This window comes from Amblyomma americanum, chromosome 1, assembly GCF_052857255.1.
Source record: "Amblyomma americanum isolate KBUSLIRL-KWMA chromosome 1, ASM5285725v1, whole genome shotgun sequence".
NCBI classification, from domain to species: domain Eukaryota; kingdom Metazoa; phylum Arthropoda; class Arachnida; order Ixodida; family Ixodidae; genus Amblyomma; species Amblyomma americanum.
Window position 1 is genome coordinate 535,826,487 of NC_135497.1, and position 23,907 is coordinate 535,850,393.

Here is a 23,907-nt window from a genome sequence, read left to right on the forward strand (position 1 = left end):
CTGCTGTGTCCTAACAGAAACAAGGCTTCATCATTAGTAAGCGTGCACTACCCAGCGCGTCGCTGTTGTCGTCATCTGAAGACGTCTCCAGCTTTTGAACGAAGTTTGTCAGTGTCGAAAACAGTTCTAGATCGTCAGTAATGTTGCTGCCTGAACTGCTCCAAAAAGCAACTCTTTCTCCGGACAGTGCTGCCATTGGCATTTTTTATTTGTGATGCCATTATGAAATGACTGTTGTCAGGCTTAAAACACACCTTAAAGGTGCGATGTGTGTTTTGTTAGCGGAGATTTGCCTCCCTCTGGTTCTGAAAATCGCAAGCAACACATTTGGCAACCATAACTTGCCTTCGGCCATGGGAACAGCATAACATAGGGCAGGACGAGTGTGACTCTGTCATTGGGGATATTGGTACAATCTTTCATGACAAGTACAGCTCGGGGTTGGCAGTTAATGAGTTAAGAGTATAAACACCAAATTTTCATTTGCATGTTTTCTTCTTTGGGAATGTCTGTGAGACATTTATCGTATATACTCATGCAATGAACCCACTTATTTTCCAGAAAAGTTGGCGGCTATTTGGGGGCTGGGTTCATTATGTAGGAAAAGTTTCAAGTATTTTTTTTAGAGTGGAAATTTCATCATGCGCCACCTGCCCGTACATACGTTCTTCCGTCCGTCCATCCATCATCAACAAATGCACGCGGTCAGACGCGTTCGTGCCGGGACTGTTTTGAAGCGTTCAGTTCTAAGGTGTTTGCTGTAAAACAGCATGTTCCGACCATTTTGTGATACGTAGCCGCGCTGGCAAATCGTGGCGAGATAAAGCGAAAATTTTGAACTCTGGCCCTCAAGGACAGGTGCGCATTGTTTGCGCGATGTTGAAAAAAACATGCATTATGGTGAGGGGTTAAGCATTTTCGCTCCCGATCTCGTGCTCACCAAATCGCTTGGGGGTCTGAAAGTCTTGCTTCCTTCACAGCAATTCAGGTAGAGGATGTTTTATAAGGTTCCGGTTTTAACTGCTGTGCTCCTCTCCATTGCTCGAGCGCTCGCCAGCTTTCTAAGGCTGGTGCACAGTAGCGCGCCAAGCAAGCCACTGCCGCCAGCGCTTCTGTCAAGGCCGCACGTCTTGGCGCTCTGCCAAGTTCGCTGAGCAGCCCTCCCACCCCCGCTCCTTCATCTCTGATAGGAGCTCTCGTCAAAACATTAACACGCTGTGATGTTATCCGGGCCGCATCTTGGTGAGCTGCCAAGGTCTGCACTGCGGTCTGCTTGAAAACTGAGGAACGCGGTACCAAAAGTTGATGGATTAAAAACAAATTTTCACGGACAAAAGTGGAGGGGAGGGGTGTTCATATGCGAGTGGGTTTATTGCACAAGTATATACGATAGTATACAATCGTGCCTCGTTAATATGCACACTTTGATTCCCGAGAAAAACTGTCTATAAAGCGAGTCGTTCGAAATTATGAATGGCGAAGAAAAAGTATTCAGAAAAATAACTACTATAATTAAGGCCTGCTTCTGTGCATAGTGGTTGGTAGTGAAGTTGAAATGAGATGTTGCTTTAGTACCCAAAAGCCCATTATTTCACCATTATGCTTGAAATAATGCGATGCAGCTTGACACGCCTAGTAATTTACGATACACTTCATGGCGTTTCATGGCAACATGACTTAACTCCTACAGCTGTTCACATCCCACGAACCGCTACTATTTACCAGGACTCTGTCGGCAGACAGGAGCTCAATGCGGCTTTGTATGTAGCACTACAACCTGCAGAGAGAGTTTTCTTCACAACCATGCTTGGAACATGAAAAATGGTAAGGTGCACGTACTGAATGTCTGCACTGTAAAACATGCTATCACAAAAGAAAAGGGCCACCACTCAGTCATTTACACTTTTTCACTGCATTCCTCTGGTGCCCTGCACTCAAAAAGCAGAAAATACATCATCTGTTTGTGGCGGTAGAGATTTTGTTCTCATCACTGTCTGTATTAACGGGGCAAAAATACATGATGTCCATTTTCCCCCCGTCCGCTGTCTGGGCAGCGAGTTTCTGCGGGCATAAAGACCTTGAAAAGGTTTTGTCTCAAGAAAAATTGTCCATAATTTGAGTTGTCTATATTAACAGGGGTCGTATTAATGATGCACAACTGTACATATATCCCCATATGGAATTCGCTTAAAGCTGTTAAATAATTTATAATTGAATTTCTTGTGTCGTGCAGTTTTTGTTTCTGTTTAAACAGCAAAATGAGGGGCATTATAATGAACTTTAATTTGTCATGCAAGGCCTAAATAAAAATGCAGTATAATTCTTGCTTTGTCGTGTTGATTCATTGCTACTCTTGCGCCATGCTGTCCGAAGAGCTGGATCGAGAATGAATGAATGAGTGGCTAAAATACGTTTTTGTGTGCCTCGCTGGACGTAAACTAGCACTGACATCGTATCCATCGTTTTACTGCTGAATTCAAAGAACATGAGAGGAGAGATTCAGTTATGAGCTGCTTACTAGGTGTTAGTAAATTCCACATGCCATTTTACTTTTGCTAATGTCTTGCGCATCATCACAAAGAAAGAACACAAAGACAAACTGTGGTGTCTGGGTTAGTAAGGCGCATGGCTTTATTGAAAGTTAATGTCTCCGTAGACTGTAGAAATGCTTCATCTGGAATTTGTTTTCTTTTTGCCAGCACACCAACCCTGCTGGACATGTACGTTTACCGTGAAGTAGCCGTGCAGCCTTTCGTTCGATGGCAGAGCTCGGACCAAGGAGGCAGAAGCACTGGCGGCCTCCCACCTTGTTGAGTATGTTGTCACGAGGGGCCACATTTACCGCAACCTGAGCCCTAAGATATGCTCGGACCAGGAGCTGAGGAAGCGAATGAGCCAGCGCATGGCGCCCATGCCAGTGGCCCTGCTAGAGAGCTCCGTGCCTCCCATGCAAGATCTCGTCACACAGTTTGAGGCAAGAGCCGACAACCAGTGTCTGACTCTTTTTGCCGACTCATGTGTGCCGCATTGGATATAAAAGTTTTGCTGACGCCTTCAGCTCTTTTTGCAAGCTCAGAAAACGTGGCTGATATGCATGCATGAAGACACAATGAGTGGATTCGTTGTGCCTTCATGCCCATTTCAGCCGTGTGTTCAGAAGTTGTGCCAGTACTTTGAAGGGGTATAGACACCTAAATTTTGGGTGCGTGTTTTTTTTTGTTTTTAACTATGCATAAGGCATTAATATACATGAATTATCATGTGGTATTTTCTTACGACTGCTAATTATATATGATCGAATTTCTTTATTGTGCTGTTTTGGTTTCGGTTTCAACAGCTGACTGGTAGCTGTGATGTCAAAGTGTGGTTATAGGTCATGAGTGGTGTCAAAAAACTTCAATATAATCACTGCTTCTACACTCGCTGTCATTCTGGTTCTTGAGGAAGGCTGGTTTCAGTGCTCTAGTGAATTAAAACGGCGAAGCAGCGATTATATAGTCGTTATTCCTTGCCTCATGTGACATATGACCACACCTTGACATCACAGCCACCGTCTAGCTGCCATCGTCTGGCTGTGTAAATGGAAATCGAAACAGCGTGACAGAAAAATTTGATTGTAAATTATTTTGCAGTTATAGGCGAATACCACATGGTCATTCATGCATAGCAGTGTCTTCTGCATCATTAGACAAAAGAAAACATGGCATGAAAATTGGGTATCTATACTCTATTTAAGGGGGAAGGCAGCTCTGCGGGGCGCAAAAAAATGCAAAAAATCGATTTTCTAAAATTTTAATTTTTGAATTCTGCAGCTTTTTTATTCTAGTCTATGAACTTTGTAACCTCCAGAGTCAATATTTGAGCTGTAAAATGAGTATGAAACTTGTATCTGTAGCAGCCGCCACAAAACGTCGCGTCTAACCCGGCATCAACAAGGACGTGCGCGCCTGGGCCCGTGCCTGCCTGGCTTGCCAGCAGTCTAAAACTGAGCGACACACCACCTCTCCCTTCGGCTCATTCCATCTGCTGTCTGCCTGTTTTGACAACGTCCACATCGATATCTTGTGTCCCTGGCCGTCTTCCGGTGGACAGTCATACCTTCTTACTTGCATCGATGAGTTTACTCGCTGGCCCGAAGCGTTCCCTCTTCCTGATGCCACCAGTGACACCATCTCCAGAACCTTCGTCGCCGACTGGGTCTCCCGGTATGGGGTTCCCTCGACCATCACCACTGACCGTGGCCGCCAGTTTGAATCTTCACTTTTTATTAGCCTTATGACTGTACTTGGAGCTTCCCGAATTAGAACTACTGCTTACCATTCCATCTCCAATGGTATGATCGAACGCTTCCATCGTTCGCTGAAAACATCCTTCAAAGCCCAACTCGACACCACCCACTGGACTGCCTCCCTACCACTGGTTCTGCTCAGCCTCCGTGCTACACTGAAACAAGCTCTTCGTTGCACTCCGGCGCAACTTGTCTTCGGCTCACCCCTGCGTCTTCCTGGTGAATTTTCTTAATCCGCTGATTCAGCTACAAGTCCCGACCCTACCGATTACCGTGACGCAGCTCCGCTATTTTTGCCGTCATCTGAGAGCGCCACATCTCCGACGCCAGTCTCCATCATCTTCACATGTTCCATCCGAACTAGTGACTTGCACGCATGTCTTTGTTCGCCGAGACTCTTTCCGCAAGCCACTTCAGCGTTCCTACGACGGCCCCTTCTGTGTACTCGAAGAACATCGAAGTTCTTCATCGTCAAAATTCATGGCCGCACTGATACCATTTCAATCGACCGCTTGAAGCCAGCCTTCACAGAGGATGCCCCGCCCACTGGACCTTCATGTGTGCTTTCTCTGCCCCAACCGGCCAGCTTCCCTCCTCCGCCATCTTTCCCTGCCACTCCTCAGAAGCGGAAAGTATCGTTCCGGCTCCCAGTTTCACCACTCTTTCACTAGCCGGGAGGGGGGCCTACTGTAGCAGCAGCAGTGGCCTTAAGCAGCTGGAGCAGCACCAGCGGCCGAAGATGATGCCGAAGTGCAGCCGAATTGAACTCGCTCCTCATGCCTGCGTCACGCACCATTCGGCTGCACGCCATCATACGTTCTAGCATTTGCAGCCAGTAAATCAATCATTTCCTTCGTTGTGTCGGCCTCATACTGATTGGTGCTTCAGATCCACTCTCTCTCTGGGTAGATTTTCAAGCAAGAACAGGGCTTTTTCCGCGACACGCTATTATCATTCTGCTGTAGTGATGGCCGCTATCTTGGCCTCATTTGAAATAGCTGCTTTTCATTTTTAATTTTGCGTCATTGCTGCTCTTTTACGCTCTTTGGATGCGGATAGAGAGAAAAAATTTTTTTGGTCTATTAAGGGTTTAGCATTTGGTCTTCGTCTTCATCGCTGCAGACTCTTGCCAAGAAAATGCCACCAAAATGCAGTCATAACGTACCATGCTATTCGCTAGTCGATGCAGGTTACTGGAGGCTGCTGCAGTCGGCTCCGATAATTTCAAGCCGCTTAATTAGAATTTTCGATTAATTTGAAGTAAAATGTTGATGCTGTCATTTTTGCATCTATTCCTGTAGAAATATCACTCAATAATTCGATGTTAACACTTAACGTTTCCTGCCCCCGCAATTCAACTGTGAAGACGCAGGTTTGCCCAGCCATCATGAAACACCGCGCTCTTCCAAACTCTCCCGATACTCTTTCTCGACGATGCGGTACTTGCGCTTCCTTGCGCTCATGGTGAAAAGCAGGAGCTCTGCGGTGAAAGACGAGGACCGTAAAAGCTGCACAAAGGGACAGCAGAGAGGTAGAATAACCCACACGTTCACACCAAAAAAAGAAAACTGCGGGCACTCACGAGCGCGAGCTCTGAACCTCACTGCTGATGGCCTGGAGCAAAGCCTCCTCTATTTTTTCCGTGCCTGGTCGAAGGCTGTTGAAGCGCCGTCTGACTACGCCGTGTTTATCCGCGGGGCGGGGCTTCAGCCCCGGACGGATGGGTGGGCGCGTAGTTGCGGCCGTGTAATAAACGTGGGCTTTGCCTACTTCGCAATGAACCAACTCGTCCTAAGCCATTACCAATTCATGGCTACAACAAAAAGGAACGCTCTTTGATATTATCTGGAAAATAAATGCCAGTTAATTGTGAGTCAGCAGTGCCGAGCGCCTCGACACCAAATATTTTCTTGTGTGTTTTCTTCTTTCAAATTTTGCAATAATTCTCTTGAAGTCAACCTTTTTCATATGCCTCGCAGTGTTCTGCCCTGTTCTTTACCAGGGAAAGGAGCGCGATAGCAGAACACTCCTTGGCTGACTCTGAGGGAACATGCATTGCGCTCACTGCCGAGAGATCAACGCATAACAGTCAACGCCACCACAAAAAATATGTCACTCTGCCTTATGCCTAAATGCCAGCGAAACCACCGCCCGAATCCTGAGAAATGGGTGGTCTCCAGGTTCCCTGAGTCTACAAGCACTGCTGCGCTTGCTTACGGGTGTTCCCAAAATCGACCACGGAGAAAAAGAGCCCAAGGCATTATCTACAAAATTCCTTGCACTGACTGCGATGCAGCTACATTGGTGAAACCAAAAATATTTAAAAGAAAATTCGGCAACACAAAAACGACGTCCGCCACTATGCAAGAAACCGCAGTCCTGTAACTGAACATTCCTAAGATACACGATCAAATTCGTCAAGACCAGCATAATCGGTGCGGGAACAAGTCAGCAAAAACACGCTTCCTCGAATCCTGGCACATTCAAACGACCCCGAACAACATCAACAGCACAAAGGGAAACCTCCCCAAGACATACAATCAACTTTGACGAAACCAGCGTGCTCGGCTCCGGAACAATCAATAAACACAAACCTGAAGTCACCCAGTGCGCGGACGACTTTCCACCGGAGGCGAAAAGTCTCATCGAAGACCTTAATTCTCAGGACACAGGAAACGTTGCTGCCAGCGCCTGACTCTGCAGCACCTTGCGATGTTAGGAGGTTAATTAATTGACTCGTGTTGTTCAAGAAAAAATTGATTGCAGCAGCTGCACTGTTCTTCTTACTGGACCAGCCTCATCTGCGCCCAGTGACAGTTCGACCCGTCATCACGACAGAGGAGGCCACCTTTTGTCCTTCATTGCAGTTTGTGTACGTTCTGTATGCCCTGAACTGTCGAGGTGTTGCTCAACAAAAAAATATTTTTAGCAAACCCCTGCAAGCTGCAGTCAACAATGCAGTTGAAGGCCTTGCAAAACATGGAGCACTGAAATGTGAGCTTGCTTGAAGTGATCACCACGGCCAGCTTCTGAAACTCATTTGCACAAAGTTTTTCCGGCCTATTTTTGTGAACTATGCGTTATCAGTGAATGACAGGAACGACGTAGTGAAGCCGCTCACATCAAAGCCTCTATCTAGAAAGCTGTTAAAGTTGTGAAAACATTTTTGCGGATGTATGTAAATTTTACTACAACTACGATAGTTAAATTTTTTCTATTCACTCATCGCTCACAAAAATGCTTCCTTAATGTTTCTGCTTATATATTGCATCAGATACGACTTCTGCTGAGAATGCATGTTTTGCACAAATTTGAAGCACACTAATAATTACGGTTGTTAAAGCTGAAAACTGAGGAATTCATGCCGGTACTGCAGCAACGTTCGATCTGTATGCCCGGCCGCCGCTTTCATAATTTCTTTGACGAGCAGATTTTATTAAAGTGCATGCACACATGGCTTAATAAAGGCAACTTAGCACTTTACCGATTGTGCCCGCATATCACACTTACGAAAAGAAGAGTATGCACAGTAGCAGAATATTGCGCATCGCGTTTTACGCTGAAACTCCTGCCGCGGCGTCTGCTCCATCTAGGGCTGCGCACGCCAATCGTCGGCAGCTTCGCATACTAGCGCGAACGGCGCCTAACAACGGCGTTCCCCGCTGTTGAGCGGGCGTGAAAAGAATAGAGGTGGCTATGCCTGCAGGCAGTGTTGCTTGGAAAATATGACAAAAAATGGCAACAATGTGCAAAAAAAAAGGAGTGCACAAGTTTATTTTAAATTTCAAGAATGCAAAAATATTGTTTACTATTTCATTTATTTTGTTACACTGATTTGTTTGTAACCTCATTACTATCATATTAAACCCGGCAATGCATGCTTTCATAACTTATAAAAAATAAGATATTTAGTTTATGAAAATAATTAATGTGTAATAAAAATAATAAAAATTATTCCTGGTGACGTCAACACTAAGCGTCAAATAAACTTTACGCAACTACCGCATTGCACATAAGCGTAGGTATCCTCTCTCGCTCCCATGTGCGTTCCATGCCATTCCCAATCCAAGGGCCAGTCCGTACTTTGTGGACATTTCGCGTGTATGGCTGTCCGCGAGCGGAGCGCTCGCTTGATCGCTCGATTTTTTCAAGGTTTTTTTAGTTTTTTGGTGGCTTGCCTAGGCGACCAGCGCAGTACTTGGGTAAGTGTACATTCCGTTCTTTTTCCCCTTGCATATTAGTGCCCAGCTAATAGTTTACTCAGGAACTTATTGTCACGAGTGAGGACAATGAGCACACCTCGTGTGTGGCCTCTTTAACTTTGTGTCGGCATCAATCATTAGTCATCTTTTGATTAACTCAGCAGCATATTGCAAGGTGTAACTGCACGAAAGGGTGAGGACAACATGAAGTAACACACACGTACAAGAAGCGCAGCGCTTCTGTTTTGTGTGCATTCGTGCCTTCAAGAGTATGAGCCATCTAGCACCGTCAAACCTGTTGGCGCATTGCTTCTGAGAGGTATTGTTTCTCACGGCACATTGTATGTTTATCTATATATAGATATTATGGTTATGATCGCAATGACAGTTGCCACGTGCTATGTATTCGAGTGCTTTTCATCGCCAATTTTTGCCTTTGTAAGGCTAATCGCGTTTTGAAGCATGCATGTAGAGTCGTAGCTAGCCTGCATGCCTTGTGCTTGATTGACGAATGCTTCTATGGCAGTGTTGGCTTCGTCGCATTGCGAGTCTCCGTGTGATGAGAGAAATGTGACAAGAACAGGATGAGCGAAAACAATTCTTCAGTGCTGCCAGAAGTAACGCGGCTCCTGCCAGTGATCGGTTACAGCTTGAGAGTATTATCTTTTGTATGTGTTTCTTCCCGCTTACTGTGAGCCTTGTATTGCAAACCTAAGATCAATGTGACTCGACATATAGCGAGTGCAAATCTCGAGCCCGCTAATTGATCGCGCTTGTTGTCCTTCTTCCTCGTTTGGTCATTTCTTGCGTTTAACTGCTTTTTTCATCGCTACGCTCCTAGTAAACTTCACTCAGTTTGTTGCTTAATGCGCTGAAGTTACACGCCACAATTGCTGGCTGTTATTTGGTTCATATGACGACAGGGACAGAAAGATTGCAAATAAGTCCCACATTGCAAGCGCTCGCAACACACGTAACTCTCAACTTACTGTTGAAAGTTTAGAAGTGCAGTGCAACGTAGAATGAGTTGGCAGCCAAACAAGCAAGTGCCTGGAGAGTACAGCACAGACAATGTGCTGGTAAAAATCTTTTTTCCCTATTAATCTTCTGCCATGTTTTCTCTGTGCAGCATGTCAAAGCCATTCGCTGTTGTTTGTTTCCCACATGAAGACGACTGCCTAGCAGTCGTCCCTGTTGGGTGGCTAACCCAGGACAGAAGCGAATGCCTCTGGCCTGTTGCGAGGAGTGCCGAGGTCACACGGCTAGCAAAATCTGAAGCCGATACAGCTGCCGGAGGCGAGTGGATGCGGTGCCCAGTGGTCGTCGTTACCACATGCCATAAGTAGGGGTATTGCAGACTTAATGATGGTAACTTGATTAGGGATCGCAAAGGGCTCTTTGCTAAATTCTACGAGTCTGCTTCTCTGCATGGCAAAATTAAGGCTAAGAAGTAATATTGATAGCCACTACTTAACCAGTCGTCAAAAGCAGTAGCTGAACAAACATTTAGCTATTGCACCTGTAAGCTGATGAACTACTTCTGAAACACACTAGTGCCTTGTTTTTGAAGTCCTGTAGTTCCCAGCATCAGTTCTGCACTCAAAATGCTTACTAATACTTAGTACAGAAAGGTTTGGTGTGGTCAAATTTTTTTGCATTGTGAAACATATTGTTTACACTCAAAAAACATGGATGAGGAAAGAGCACACAACACAAATGCCAGACATCAACTTATGGCTTGTGTTGTGTGCTCTTTCCTCATCCATGTTTTTTCTGCGCTGAAACAATGTTTCATAATGCAATAAAGATCCAACTAGCCCAGCTGTCTACGTTTAGCTTTTTTCTTCAGTTTAATTGTAAGCTTGTCACAGCAGCTGAACGGTTCATGCTGCTGTACCGAGTACCCATGTTAGATCCTTTCCACAGTGAAATGGGGCAGTGCAGAATGCACTCATGCTTCGTAATATCAGTGCATGTTAAACAACCTCATGTGGTGTAACTTTCATATATTTATTTACCCTAAAGGCCCAGAATTGTGCATCACACATGTGGGGAATGTGTCAGAGAAGCAGCAACCGATAACAATTGCTAGTAAATGTACAACCGGCGGGAAAATAAGTCTCGGCATGTCACAGGTGGTCAGAATGTGATAAAACTGCATCGCCATGCCGTCTGACGTTGCACCTCTGGGGCCGAGTCACTGCAGTGCGTGTCCTCTCATGCTGGCAGCCATATCTCTTTTCTATTCTACAGTGAACTAGCTGATTGCATGCAGCGTTTGGCGGTAGAGGTCACTTTCTTTATTCACAGCGTAAAGGTCGCAGTTGGGCGGGCCCACGTCAAAGTGAGAGCATGAGGCAGGAGAGTGCATCTGTTTCTTTCAAGTGCATGCATTTGATGAACTTTTCTCACCTTGGGCCTTAACAGTAATTGCTCCCCTCACTCTCTGCCACTCTCCAAGTTTAATTTCTTAGCAAGAATTCAATTCAAGGAAATGCTCTGGGCAGAGTTCTGTTGAGTACCTAAACAGTAGTCGCGCTAATTGCCTACTTTAATTATCATTTTTTACTTAAAACTGTCTTAGCACTTCAAAATCAAAATTATCTGATGGGCTTAGATTTTTTTATGCTTCACTAGCTTTGCACTTCCATGTTGTATTTCACCACTAATGCAATTGAAGTTGTACAGATGGGTTAGGTACTGTTTAATGTAGTAGTAACTTGTTCCTGCGGAAAACTGCATCTATAAGCAAGTTGAATATTTCATGCATGGGTGCAGAATGTGTCACATATTACCTTCTTAACATATAAACAGCAAATTTGGCTAGTTTGTGTGTACGGCAGAGGGCAAGCGTGAACAGCAATACCACACTGTATCGTTTTCATTTGGCTGTCCTGATTTTTCCGCTTGTTGCCATATGATGCACGTGCTCGTATTGTACTCGCATGAGGGGTCATGCTGCAGTGGAGGCACTACTGCTTCAAGTCCTAGGTGGTGCATAATCACAGTTAGTCTTGCAGGTATATACCTTATAAACTCCTGTAAAGGCCGTGCCTTTTTTTAAAAATTCGGGTGTGAATTTTGAATATGTGTACATGAATTTAAAAAGGAAACATATCACTGGATTTCCTTCTCAATTATCAAGTCCAAAACAGGGGGTACGGCCCATACACAGGTGTGGTCATTCCACACAAATATATGGTAGTTAATCAGATACAACTCAAGAAAGAAGCAGCAGGAGGCCCTTCAGCCATTAGCATCGACCGGTGCTCATGACACCACCGTTAATCCAGTTAAGCCCTGGTGAACCCCCTTTCATGTGCCACAACCTGCATATTCAAATATTCGCATGGCACTAGCAAGTACCAAAATAACATCCTTCGAAAAAAAAAGCAACTCTGATCATTTTTATGTGCTGCTGGCTACGTGGGTCATGAAAATATTTATTTCTTTGAGTTCATTGCCACAAACAGGGTGTTATAGTGGCTAAAGGGGCCCCGATTACTCTCTGGCTGAAAATGTGGTATACACCAGGGTCATCAAAATAATTATTTCTTTGAATTCATTGCCACAAACAGGGTGTTAATATAGTGGCTAAAGGGGCCCCGGTTACTCTCTGGCTGAAAATGTGGTATACACCAGCTGTTGTCGGAAATCGTCACTGCTGCGTGTGGCCTAAAAACTTTTCTGAAAAGACTCATCCATAGTGATGTTGCATTGATTAAAAATGAGCGATCTCGCCGTAGCCCGTTAATTGCTTCCAAGCTTTCATTTTTGGCATACGCTATTACTAGCTTCCGAGAACAAAATTTTCCTTCTCACATCTTCATGGGAGGCATGCAGTATGTTTTACCACTGTCACAGGCCAGTTTCAATGGCCATTGAGTCAAAACCCTTAGAGATATTCAATCTGTATCGAATTCGAAGTGTCAGTGCTACATGGAAAATTTTAATAGGAATTGAGTAGTTTCTCATGTCTTACGCCAAGCTTGTGTGGCACCACAATAGCAATTTTCGATTCTGTACAAATGAGAATATTTTTATAAATCGAAACTAAATGCTGAAATGCACTTATTTGGTGTCATAGAAGGTTTTGAGTTGTTGAATGCCAGTAGCATCTTGAAAGGTTCTGCCTTTTTGGACGATTTTCTGTCGCAGTTTTGTAGCGCTTTTGCAATACTGATACCACTGGTGTTTGTCTTCTACACTGCAGAGTATGAAATTAATGCACTTTAAGCCCGACTGACACTCTTTTTAAATTATGAAAAATGTAAATGAAAATTGGGTTTTGAGGTAAGGAAATGGCACAGTATCTGTCTCTGTCTCCTATATGGCAGAAACCGCTGCCTTAAGGGAAGGGACAAAGGAGGAAGTGAAAGAAGAAAGGAAGAAAGGTAGAATAATTTCTACCACCTGGGGATCTTTAACGTACACTGACATCGCACAGCACATGGGCACCTTAGCATTTTGCCTGGCAGGATAATGTTAATGTTTTTACCGTGAATGCGTCATGCATAAAAGTGTGCATTGGTGCCACTCGAAGCAGCACTAGCAACCTTGGGCAAAGCTCGAAGGCCCATGAAATCTTGCTCAAGAGTTCCGCGCTGCTTCGTTTACTCGATACTATTGACTCAAGGGCCGCTGAAACTGGTTTTGGAGCAGTGCTCAACGGACTTTTGAGTCAATGGACTACCGTTTTGAGGGCCTTCGAAATGTTCGTGTGACAGAGATATTAGACGCCTGTGTTATTGTTACAGTGTACCTAAGACTTATATATGCAGTTTTCTACCTGGAAATTAGAATTGCGGAAAAGCAAGAATATTTGTATATGGCAGTAGCTTGATTTGGGGTGATCTGTAAACGTTTTTCAAAACATGGCGCAAAAAAGACACAGGCGACACAGATGTGGACGGGACAGTGGGACCTGGTTGTCCCAAAGCGTGCCATTGTAATTGGTTGAAATGCAAATGGCTAGATGTACTGATGCTCATTGAACATCCAATGGTTTTGTCTCCTAGAGAATGGGAAAAAGATGTTCAATAACATTTTGGTAATTCAGCCTTCAAGAGACCAGGAAAAATGTCTGCATTATATAGTGACTAAAACATTGTCAAAAACCATGTGTATCACAGCCATTTTTATCTCATGATTGCCTTTATAATGGTTGTCTATACATGTGAGATGAAAACTTAGCAACAATGACGATTTTTCGCAGTTTTGTCAGATACTCTGCACCAAGTGCTTAAAGTATTGAAAAATTGCTATAAAGTAATGCCACAAACTTTGCGGTATACATTTACCGGATCTGGCCAGCAACAGACTGTGCACTTATCTTTAGTTTGTGCGATGACTGCGCTCTTATTTTGGCAGCGGCCCATGACTGTCGCTGAAGGCTCGTGTAAGTGCGATAAAGCAGGCACAAAATGTGCTCGGGCTACGGCCACCATGCCAAACCGTTCGTCTACTGCTGACGGCACTCGCCTGCTCCGCCGCTGCCGAGATACTTTTAGTTTCAGCACATGTTTGCTCAATAGAGTTTTCTTAGTGAGGTGCTTGTGCCTCACTTCCCCACATTACAGTGCCCGTGCAGCCCTCTTTGTATTGTGGTGCAATGGTGGCTATTCACAGAGAGCCCTGTTGCGTTTCGAGGATGCTTCGACACTCGTACGTGCTCTATGGCAGTAGTGGGATGGTGTGCTGTTTGGCTATATTTCTGCACCGGGAGACGACCATTCTCAAGCCTGCCATAGTGCGTAGGTGTATGCCTGTAGGTGCCCCAGGTGTATGGGAACCACTGTTCCACTCAATTCAGGTTCGGGCAGGTCTGCTTCGGTGATAGCTGGCTTTGCGGGTGGTATTAACGTGACCCCCTGTTCAAATTAACCGGTGCAAGCCAGCCCATGTTCTAATTAATGTGTGCTCGACACAATATACTTACACAGGTGTTAGCCGGGACCGTTCTGCTAGTTGGAATTTTCGTAATTAACAGGGTAAAATAATTAGATTTTACTGTATATGTAGACAAGGATAATGGATGAGCACATGGAGTATCAAAAAACACCTCATTGTTATGAAAATATTAATTGCTTTGAATGTATTAGTCAGGAGCTTTGTTACCCAGCGAAAAAATTCACCCAGGTACAATGTAGCTACAAAAATAATTTTTATTTTAGAATACCCCGATTCTGAGACTATCTTTTTCTCTTGTACCTACGTTATCAGTACTGCGAATTAGTTTGTATTCGTGTGATATATATTCCGTGCTCTGTTCCGGGTTTGGCCATGGCAGTTTCTCTTGTGTCCTTAGATGTACCATTGCACCATTCGGGTATAAAAGAAATGTTATTATTAAAGGACTTTAGACACAGATGTGAAAAATTGATTTTTGAATAAATGAAATGACACTGTAATGTCTTGCATTTCAGTGGACACGTGAACAGGGCTGTAAGGGAAGAGATAAGAGAGGGGGTGAGAGAAGAAAGAAAGGTGCCGCTGGTGGAGGGCAGAAATAATTTCGGCCACCTGGGGACTTTTGATGTGCGCTGACATTGTGCAGCAAACGGGTGCCTTTGCGCTTTGTCTCTGTCGAAACGTGGCCGCTGCGGCTGGGATCGAACCCGGGAACTGCGGCTCAGTAGGTCAGTGCTTCTTTGAAGATTTGTACTTTAATGGGCAGCTAGTGGTCCTGAATGACGTAAATTTGACCTGTAAAATTTGAGCATGACTTAATTACTAGGCCATTTAACATGGTCAGTTTACGTCCGAGCGCAGTGGGTATGGCGTGACGTCAAGTTGATTTAAGTGCGGCACACAAGCGCCCCCTGACAGCAAGGCTGTGAGTACACGTGCTCACAATCTAGTGACATGCACACAGGCCTTGCCGAGCACTGACCAAGGTCGAGTCTCGTGAGATCTAGCCTTGTGGGTCACTGCGCATTCTGCTGTTTTATAGGTATCTTCATGACGTCGCGTTGTTTATGTCACATCAACTGCTCCTCGTTGCTTGTGGGTTTTGAATTGTGAGGTCTCTGTACAGCCTGTGATTAAAACTAAAATATCTTCTTGACCAAAGGGAGTGTTAGTATATATCCTGAGGGACATCTCTGTATAACCAGGAAAGTGGTCGCATTTGTTTCTGAACATCGTAATTTGACATCATCTGTTGCCCTTTAAGATCACCTGTATGCAAAATAGCCAGGCCATGCAACTGTTGTGTCCCTTTGCCGAGAATATTCTGAAGTGGCATTTCTGCATTCAGTTTGAATGGAACTGTGATCTTGCAGTTTTACACAGTAGTGTGTTCTGAGCTTCTTGAATCGCCACTAATGGTGTGGGTTTGTGTTCTACTTCAGCACGACTGTGTGCAAATGAAGGTGGGCCTCACAGCGAGCAGCAAGCAGCGAGCAAACTCGAAGCAACAGCTGAGACTGTTGATGGTGAGGTTTTCTCTTTGTTTACTTTTGTAAAACGGCCTAGAGCCGAAAAAAGAGAAATGCAAACATGGGGACAAAGGGGACGGTGCTGCTTGTTCTGTCTTATCACTTTGTCCGTATTTTTGGTTTGGACTCCTATTTTTGGCTGGTATCAAGTTACAAACCCAGGTAGAAGCTAGATCGGCTTAGCATTAAAGAAAAATGGCAAATTTCAAATTCCTCAGTGTATCTGCTTCTTCTGAACAATAGTCAACAGATCCAGAAAGATCTAGGGTGTATTTATTCAGGAAGCTATTTGCACGGAGTTCTCCTCAGTCTCTCTTGAAACTGTGCTGGGAGCACATTTCTAGTTTCAGATTTTGCGCTTTCAAAGGAGTCACTGTGAAAATATTCACATGTATTTTTCAAAGATGATTGTATTGTACCAAAGCGATGCTAAAATTTACAACCTAGTACTGCCATTGTTTTCCCCTGTTGTGATTCGTACTGCACTGGTTGCTGTGTGCCCTTCCCAAGGGTTGAATGTTGTGTTTTTGTTTGGGCTAGTTGGTAACAGTTTTTGAAAGCAGCAAAACAAAACACAGATGTGAATAGGACAGGCACCAGGAAGCCATTGTAAAAATTGTAATCTACGTGGTGGTCCCATGTTGTGTTCATTTTTTTTCTTCCAGCATAATTTGGTCACTTCCAGAGGCACACAGGTCACTACGTCCCGTATTGTAACTTTTCATCATCTTTGAAAGTATGTTAAAAGTTGATTGGTTTGAAGTGAATGCGGTGCCTTGGATGCAGCAAAAAGTGCTGAAGAAAATTAATTGCGATATCACAGAGACCATGCACACTCCCATAGATGGTGCTCTAGGAGATACACAGTCAATAAGATGGCATGCTCGAAAAGCCTCTCGCTTAGAAAAGAATTGGGCAGTCTAATCCCCTGTCACACTAGCACATCTAATGTCATTCTGATCAAATGCATTAGTACCTAATGTCATTAATCGGCTGCTACATGGGAATACTTAATGTCATTCGGTTCGAGTGACATTCGCCATCGAATGAGTTTGGAGAACTCTTTCGCATTCGATGTCGAACCGAATGTGTACTCTAGACACCATATGCACAGCAGAAATAAGCGACGCGAAAAAATAGCATGCGCACTGTGAGTTTATTTATTTAGTTCTGCTAAAAAATGTTAATTTTGGTGCGAACCTCTTGACACTAGAAGCTGTCGTGGATAACTGTTACTTTCGGTCCCAGTGGCACCCAACAGCAACGGCCGAGCGTGAAGCAGGGCTTTTCCCGCGACCATCAATCATTTTAGCTTGCGTTTTTCTTGCTGGTTGGCGTTCCATGTTCGTTTAGCTCGGAAGTACTTAAAGATGTAACTGAGCACTTCAGCTTTTGCCAGTCATTTCTACGCTCCGCGCGCCGCTGTGTCAGCCATTTCGTATGTTTACATTTATCAGATGTGTGGTTTATTTTGTACTGGCTCTGGCTTTAATGGCCAGAAATAATATTTTACGCTTATAATTTTGCACAGAAATGTTCTCACTGACTTTTAAAACACTACACAACAATTTCAAACATCTTTTATCTGCGCTGATGTGTTTGAATTGTACTATTTTTTTTCAATGATCGTCACTTCCGTCATTTTTAATGATAATATTTTTTACCGTGTAGCACTGAAAGAGACCAAATGACATTCGATGCACTGAATGGCATTCGATTGAAATGACATTAAATTTGCTAGTTGACAGCGGTATAACTGCCTTCTGGACCACATCAGCTGGCACCTAGCCTTATCTTGCCTGCAGCAAAATGGATGCATGATAAGAGATAAATATGGCCTTGTTTTATTTCTCAACGATTTCGCAGCTCCTGTGCCCAGCAAGAAACGTTTGGTCTGCCTCTTTGTTGTATTTTGTTTGTCGGCCAAGGTCAGCAGTTCCATGGGGGCTTTCTCTCGGCAGTTGTAATGCATTGATTCCTGCCGGCACTTGCAGTTATAACAGAACATACATGGAATTTCGGCCAATGTGGGTGTCGCTATAAACAGTGCTTTCTAAATGGTGCATTGCTAGATTAAAGGCACAGGCCTGCTCTGCTTTCTGGCTTCTTTTAGCACGTACTTCTCTTAGAACTGCAAGAATCTATTTGGGACTAATAGCTGCCATCTCTTCCATTGTGCAATAGCAGTGGAAATGCCTCGATCTGAAGCAGTGTAAAAATTGGGGGAAGCTCATAGACTGAGAAATCATTTACAGAACAAGGCCGCAGTTCCTAGCTGTGCAAGGAATAACACACAGAGCAGCTCCATTTGACCTAGGTGTTTGTCAGTGCATGGTGACATTTATGACATTTGCATTAGGCTAGCAAGGAATATGCTTGAATTAGTAGTGTCCTGTAGGATAATATTGGTGGAAGTTTAGGAACATAGTAGAGAGCGTGTTGCTGTCTACTGTTAGGCTGAGATTGTTCTTATTTATGCCTTAGGGCACAAATATTATTGGCATTAGGAACCTTGCTCTTATTGATATTGTTAATTGCTTCAGTTTCAGCTACCCTGCTCAGAATTCTGCGCCTCGTACTCGAGGTCCAACAGCAGCAGTGTGATTTAATGCAGCGTGTGCAAAGAATTGAAGAAAACATGCAGCGGCGGTCAGACCGACAGACAGACACAGGAAGTGCTCGGCTGAGCTCGCCATTGCTGCCACCTCTCACCCTCGCATTGCAAGCCTACACAGTCGAGGCGCTGGAGTCCGCCGAGGCTGCAATAGAAGATGAAAGTGTGGCTGCCGGACTGGTAATTTAATGTTCTTTGAGAATTTGTGTCTGGGAAAAATGTATGCGTACTAACAAATTTTGTGCATATGTAAATCAGAAGTTTGTGAAGAAATCTGACCACCAATTAAGAGTGGGCGCATACCATGTGTTGTGTGAATAACATGCTATACATATCTACAATTCCTACTGATGTGCTTGAGTGCACTGTCACAGCCTGTTTTGTTAATTTAAATGCATTTTTCATGAATGTTACTTTTATATGTAACGGGTGTTTTAGTGAACAGTTTAAAAAACTCCTAAAAATAGGCAGTTCAAAATAGAAAAAAATACTTGCTGAAAACCACACAGATGCAGCACACACAATGTATTGCAGAAATTTCGTAATTATAGACTAACTGAAATGCACTTATTAACTTTTCAATAAAGGACTAGACACTAAATTATTGCTTGCATATTTTTTTCTTTCAAATGACTCGATAGACACTTGCATACATGTAGCACTCTCTGGTATTCGTGTACGACCACCAAATAATTTATAATTGAATTTCTTTTTGACGCGGTTTCTGTTTCATCGACCGAATGACTGTGACGTCAAGTTGATGTTTGGTCACATGATCTATTAGAAAAACTAATGTAATCACTGACAGGCTTCTTTTGTCATTCCAAGTCTTGCAAGAGGCTGGCCTGAATGTCGTTGTGAATTAAATCTACATATCATCGATTATATTGCTGTTTTTCTATTGGATCATGTTAACAAAACATCAACTTGATATCACAGTCATTTGGTCCATGAAACCGAAACAACACGAGAACATGAGTAAAGAAATTTACTTATGAATTATTATCTGTTGTATGCAAATACCACACGGTGATCCATGTATTCTAATGTCTAACGCATCGTTTAACAGAAGGAAATGTGCAATAAAATTAGTTGTCTACAGTTCTTTAAAGGAGTTCGATGGTTTGTTCCAGTGGAAGTTCGAAGCTGTGAACGATGTTAGATATTTTTTAAAGTAAAAGAAAAAGCAATCTTCTTCTGATGCTTTTTGCAGCATAAGGAATTCCATCATTTTTTTCCGCACGAAATTGAAAATTAGCACAACAGGCACACGTGAAGTTCAGTGATGATGGCGATGTTCGCTGATGACGTGTTGCAGTTCCTATGGCACCAGATTTGAATTGAATGCTCTAATGTGGTGTGTCAAGCACTTTATTTCGCTGCAGCACTTTAAAAAAATTTGCTGCGGTTCAACTACTGCTGAACCTAGTTCTATGGAGGGCGATAGCTGTGGTGTATCGGGTGAGTAGACGCGGCTTGGCCTCTAACTTTGAGTGTGTTCTGCACACTGGATAGGTAACGCACCCACCCTTCCAGGTGGTGGTTAAATGAATGGTTGATCGCGAGAGGTAGGTCACTCGGTGAACGCTGCGTTGGTCACTCAGTGAACACTGCTGCTTACTGCTGCAGTGGCGTGTGTCTGCCACAATGTTGTCAGCACTAATGCATGCAGCCCACATCTCTCTCCCCACTGCCACTTACCTCAAAGTGCGATTGAGGCGTCCACTGCCCCAGGGAGCCAGATACGCACCCTCCTTTCCTCCAAATCATCGGAGTCTAGAGCACTGTCAACGCTAATGCCAATGAACGCAGAACGCTGACCATCTATAGCTTCAGCACTGCCTGCTACAACGATACATCTGCCACTATGGCCAGCTTAAAGGGCGACTTAGCTGTCTACCATCCTAGGGATCCAATTATGTGCCTTTCTTTTGCTTTCAAAGAAAATTGAAGATTGGTTTTCAAAATTGGTTTTGACGAAATGGCGGTAACTGTCTCACATATATCGGTAGGCACCCACGCCGAAAGGGGTTTCACGTCTGGCTTACTTGAAGGTCAACACCGCAACCACCACAAAATTGTTCCGAGGTAGCGTAGTGAAGTTTTCGCTTCAAAATAATGATCACGCGCTTGGCAATGACTACATCCTTTTCTTTAAACCAAGATGGGATGCAAAACGTTATACATAGGTGGCACAATACCGCTTGCAGCTTGAACTGAGCACCTTAGCTGCTGCAACACGTCATCTTCCTGCACGCTTAACGTGCTGAGTTTCCGTTTTGCATGAAGAAATGCTAGAATTTATCATGTTGCCGGGCTTTTGGAAATCCGTTTTTCTTTTCAAAAAGTGACATCCCATCGTCATGTACATGGCTTTGAACTCCCCTTTGGCACTAAGCGTTGAACTGTGTTAATTAAAATTTAAGATTTTCAACTAGCACTAACGAGAAGATGGATGCAGTAAATTATGTCCATCTCTGCTGAGGTTCTTCCTTTTGAAATAGTTCTATTTACATTTGAAACTTGAGCTTCTTTACAAATTTATTAAAGTGTTTGCTGAAACACCTGTAAATTCGTTATGTAATGAGATGTACTGTTGGAAGCAAAAGTGGTGCACAACGCTCAGCCAGTGGCAGAGCTCACAAAAACTGCATCACTTGTCAAAACAGCTGATAGGGCATTCTCTTTATCTGCTCTTTGGCTCCTTTCAATTTGTTGTACTGAAAAGCAGTGCTTAACATGTGGCGTTCACAAAATCTCTTGTGGCAAGTACCATTTGCCAAGTCATGTTTCAGCCACACAGCGAAAAAAAATGCCACTGCGGGACGCATCAGAGCATTTAGGTAAGAAGGAGTGCAAAACATCAAACCAAGCTAATTGGTGCCGGCTCTGTGGCAAGCATTGCACCTGTCACATCTTGTAGTAGCTTAGTATTTGACGTTGCAGTCACAGGCTCTTTCCGGGCAGTCTCGCCTAGATGGTCTCATTTGATGTCGTTGAGATGCTGTTTTCCCGAGCTCTGCTGGTGGCCGGGTGTTGCATACCACTTTTGCTGTTGACAAGTTTTATTTCTCAAATAATTTCTCAATGAATTATTTCTATAATGACATTATTTTACATCGATCAACACCAGAAAAATCTACATGCTTTTCTTGTTGCCAGTGGCTGGCTTTCTTCATATGTATCTCATAACAAGCCCCTCATTTTCTTCACATTTGTTTCTTTTATATTGTTGTGCTGTTTTAATTTAGTTCAATATGGACTGTGGTACACTGGAGTAGCATTTGTCTTCAATGAATTCAATATTTCAGCTTCTAGTACAATGTTGAAGATCTTGTAAGGTCTGTTTTACGTGAAGCAGCTTTCACTTAATATACTGTAGCATGAACTTTGAAGACGTGTGTGGGCACAGCTGGAAGTTCTTCCTTTCTCCGCACATCTTTAATGTGTGCTAGGTTTTCCAGTTAATGGGGCAGCTTTAACCCACCTCTTTCCTGTCTTTTGCTCACATTATACATCTTTCATTACTTGAGCGGCTGCCAAAAACAAGCAATACCATTTAAATAAAGGTGGTTGCTAACCATGCAGCTTCACTCAGGTGCTTGGCAATGCAAATAACGGTCCTTTGTATAACATTTGACCATGCTCAATTTCAGGGTAATGGGCCCCACCGTGGTGCCTCAGTGGTTAGGATGCTTGACTGCTGAACCAAAAGAGGTTCAAGCCCGGCCGATGAGGCCAGTTTTCCATGGGGCCGAAAAGCAAGGCACCCTTGTGCTATGCGATGCCAGTAATGCACATTAAAGACCCGAGGTGTTTGAAATTTTTGAAGCCCTCCACTACGGTCCCTCACATTGCCCGAGTCTCTTTGGAACGCTAGCACTACAAACCAAACCAATTTTAGGGTAATGGCTGTGCAGACAAAACACATCCAGCACATATGACTGCTAAAACATCAAGTTATAGTTTCTCAGATACGAAGCATAAATATGGATAGGAGGGACCAACTTTGCTCAATAGCTAAATTTTCTCTGCTCTTAATAAACTGAAAAAAAAATGTCTGTGTTGGCAGTGGTGCAAGCTGTTGAATTCATACAGAAATGATGCGTTATGACTGTTGGTACTCGTATGCACTGCTGACATGTAGTCACACAATTGTCTTAGTTCTTCCATTCCGCAAAAAAATTATAATTACTGTTTAACGTCTAATAGTTGGGCAACTATGACTTTTTTCTTTTCAGCTTAAGCAGCTGGTCCACCTGGGGGGCAAGGGCCTCAAGCAGGTGGCAGCCAACATCATGACTGCCATCATGGGTGTGGCTGTACAAAGGCTGTACAGCCTCCATGGCCGCAAGGGGAAGAATTCGTTTATTTCCCTTAAACTATGCAAGGGGGCAACAGGTATATTGTTATTGATTGTAGTAGCTATTAATTAAACTTTAAAAGATGAGTGAAAGAGCATGTAACAGGTCCTGGTGCATTTTGTTTTCATTATTTTACTTTTTCCCCTTTATAATGTTTTTCTTCTTTTTCATACCAGGTGAATATTTTGTTTCTGTATATGTTTATGGGGGTAGTCATCTGCAGCTTTTGTGAAGAATGAATCAGCAGATGCTTTTCAAAGCAAGCCCTCCAACCTGTCGTGTCCATCTCTTGTCATATATGGCAGTCTCATGCCTTGCATCTGCTAATCGTTTTTGTTCCCATCTGCTAGTAGTTCCAAAGCGGTCGACCATGATGCCACAGTAGCTTTATACAGTTGGTTAGAAGAGCTTTCTTGTGGCTTTTTTTCTCAATTTGTATTTGGTTGCTGTGTATATAGTCATTGCATTATGGGACTAACTTTGTGAAATAACATGTAATTATGTGGCCTTTTCCATTCTCTCTCTGAGTGAAATAATCTGTGAAATAATCTTGATTTCTGTGAGCCAGCATACGTTTTCTGCTGACCTCAAATGTACACTTATCTTGTGCAGATGCCATCTATGAGAAGATGGGGGTGGATGTTGCGGAAGCGCAGGGTTTCATCAGGAAGTGGTTGCCGGGTTCGGTGGACCGTGGTGGTGGCAGAAAAGGCGCTTCGCTGAAGCATTTCTGCCTGACACCGCTGCCAGTCTGGCAATTGCTGTGAACCCCTGTGCTTCAGCCCCTAGCACAGTGTCCCACGTGGCCCCCACCTCCCAGGATTCCTCCTCCTACGTGGCCCTCACCTCCCAGGATCCCTCCTCTCGCGTGGCCCCACCTCCCAGGATCCCCCCTCCTGCGTGGCCTTCACTCCCTTCCATGGTCTCTCCTCGTGTGCCGCACTCATTGGCACGCGTCTGATCTTAAGATTTTTAAACCAGCCTCCCCAACCACACCTGA

The 23,907-nt window shown here is 43.9% G+C and overlaps 1 protein-coding gene across 1 annotated transcript; it reads left to right on the plus strand.

Annotated features, from left to right (window-relative positions):
• The first annotated feature begins 2,698 nt into the window (after positions 1 to 2,698).
• LOC144116283 (uncharacterized) lies at positions 2,699 to 23,907 on the plus strand. Its single transcript, XM_077651020.1, has 6 exons — positions 2,699 to 2,814; positions 14,916 to 15,128; positions 15,843 to 15,926; positions 18,473 to 18,723; positions 22,785 to 22,944; positions 23,520 to 23,907. The coding sequence occupies exons 2-6, from the start codon at positions 15,026 to 15,028 to the stop codon at positions 23,672 to 23,674; spliced, it is 753 nt and encodes a 250-aa protein (XP_077507146.1). The 5' UTR covers positions 2,699 to 2,814; positions 14,916 to 15,025; the 3' UTR covers positions 23,675 to 23,907.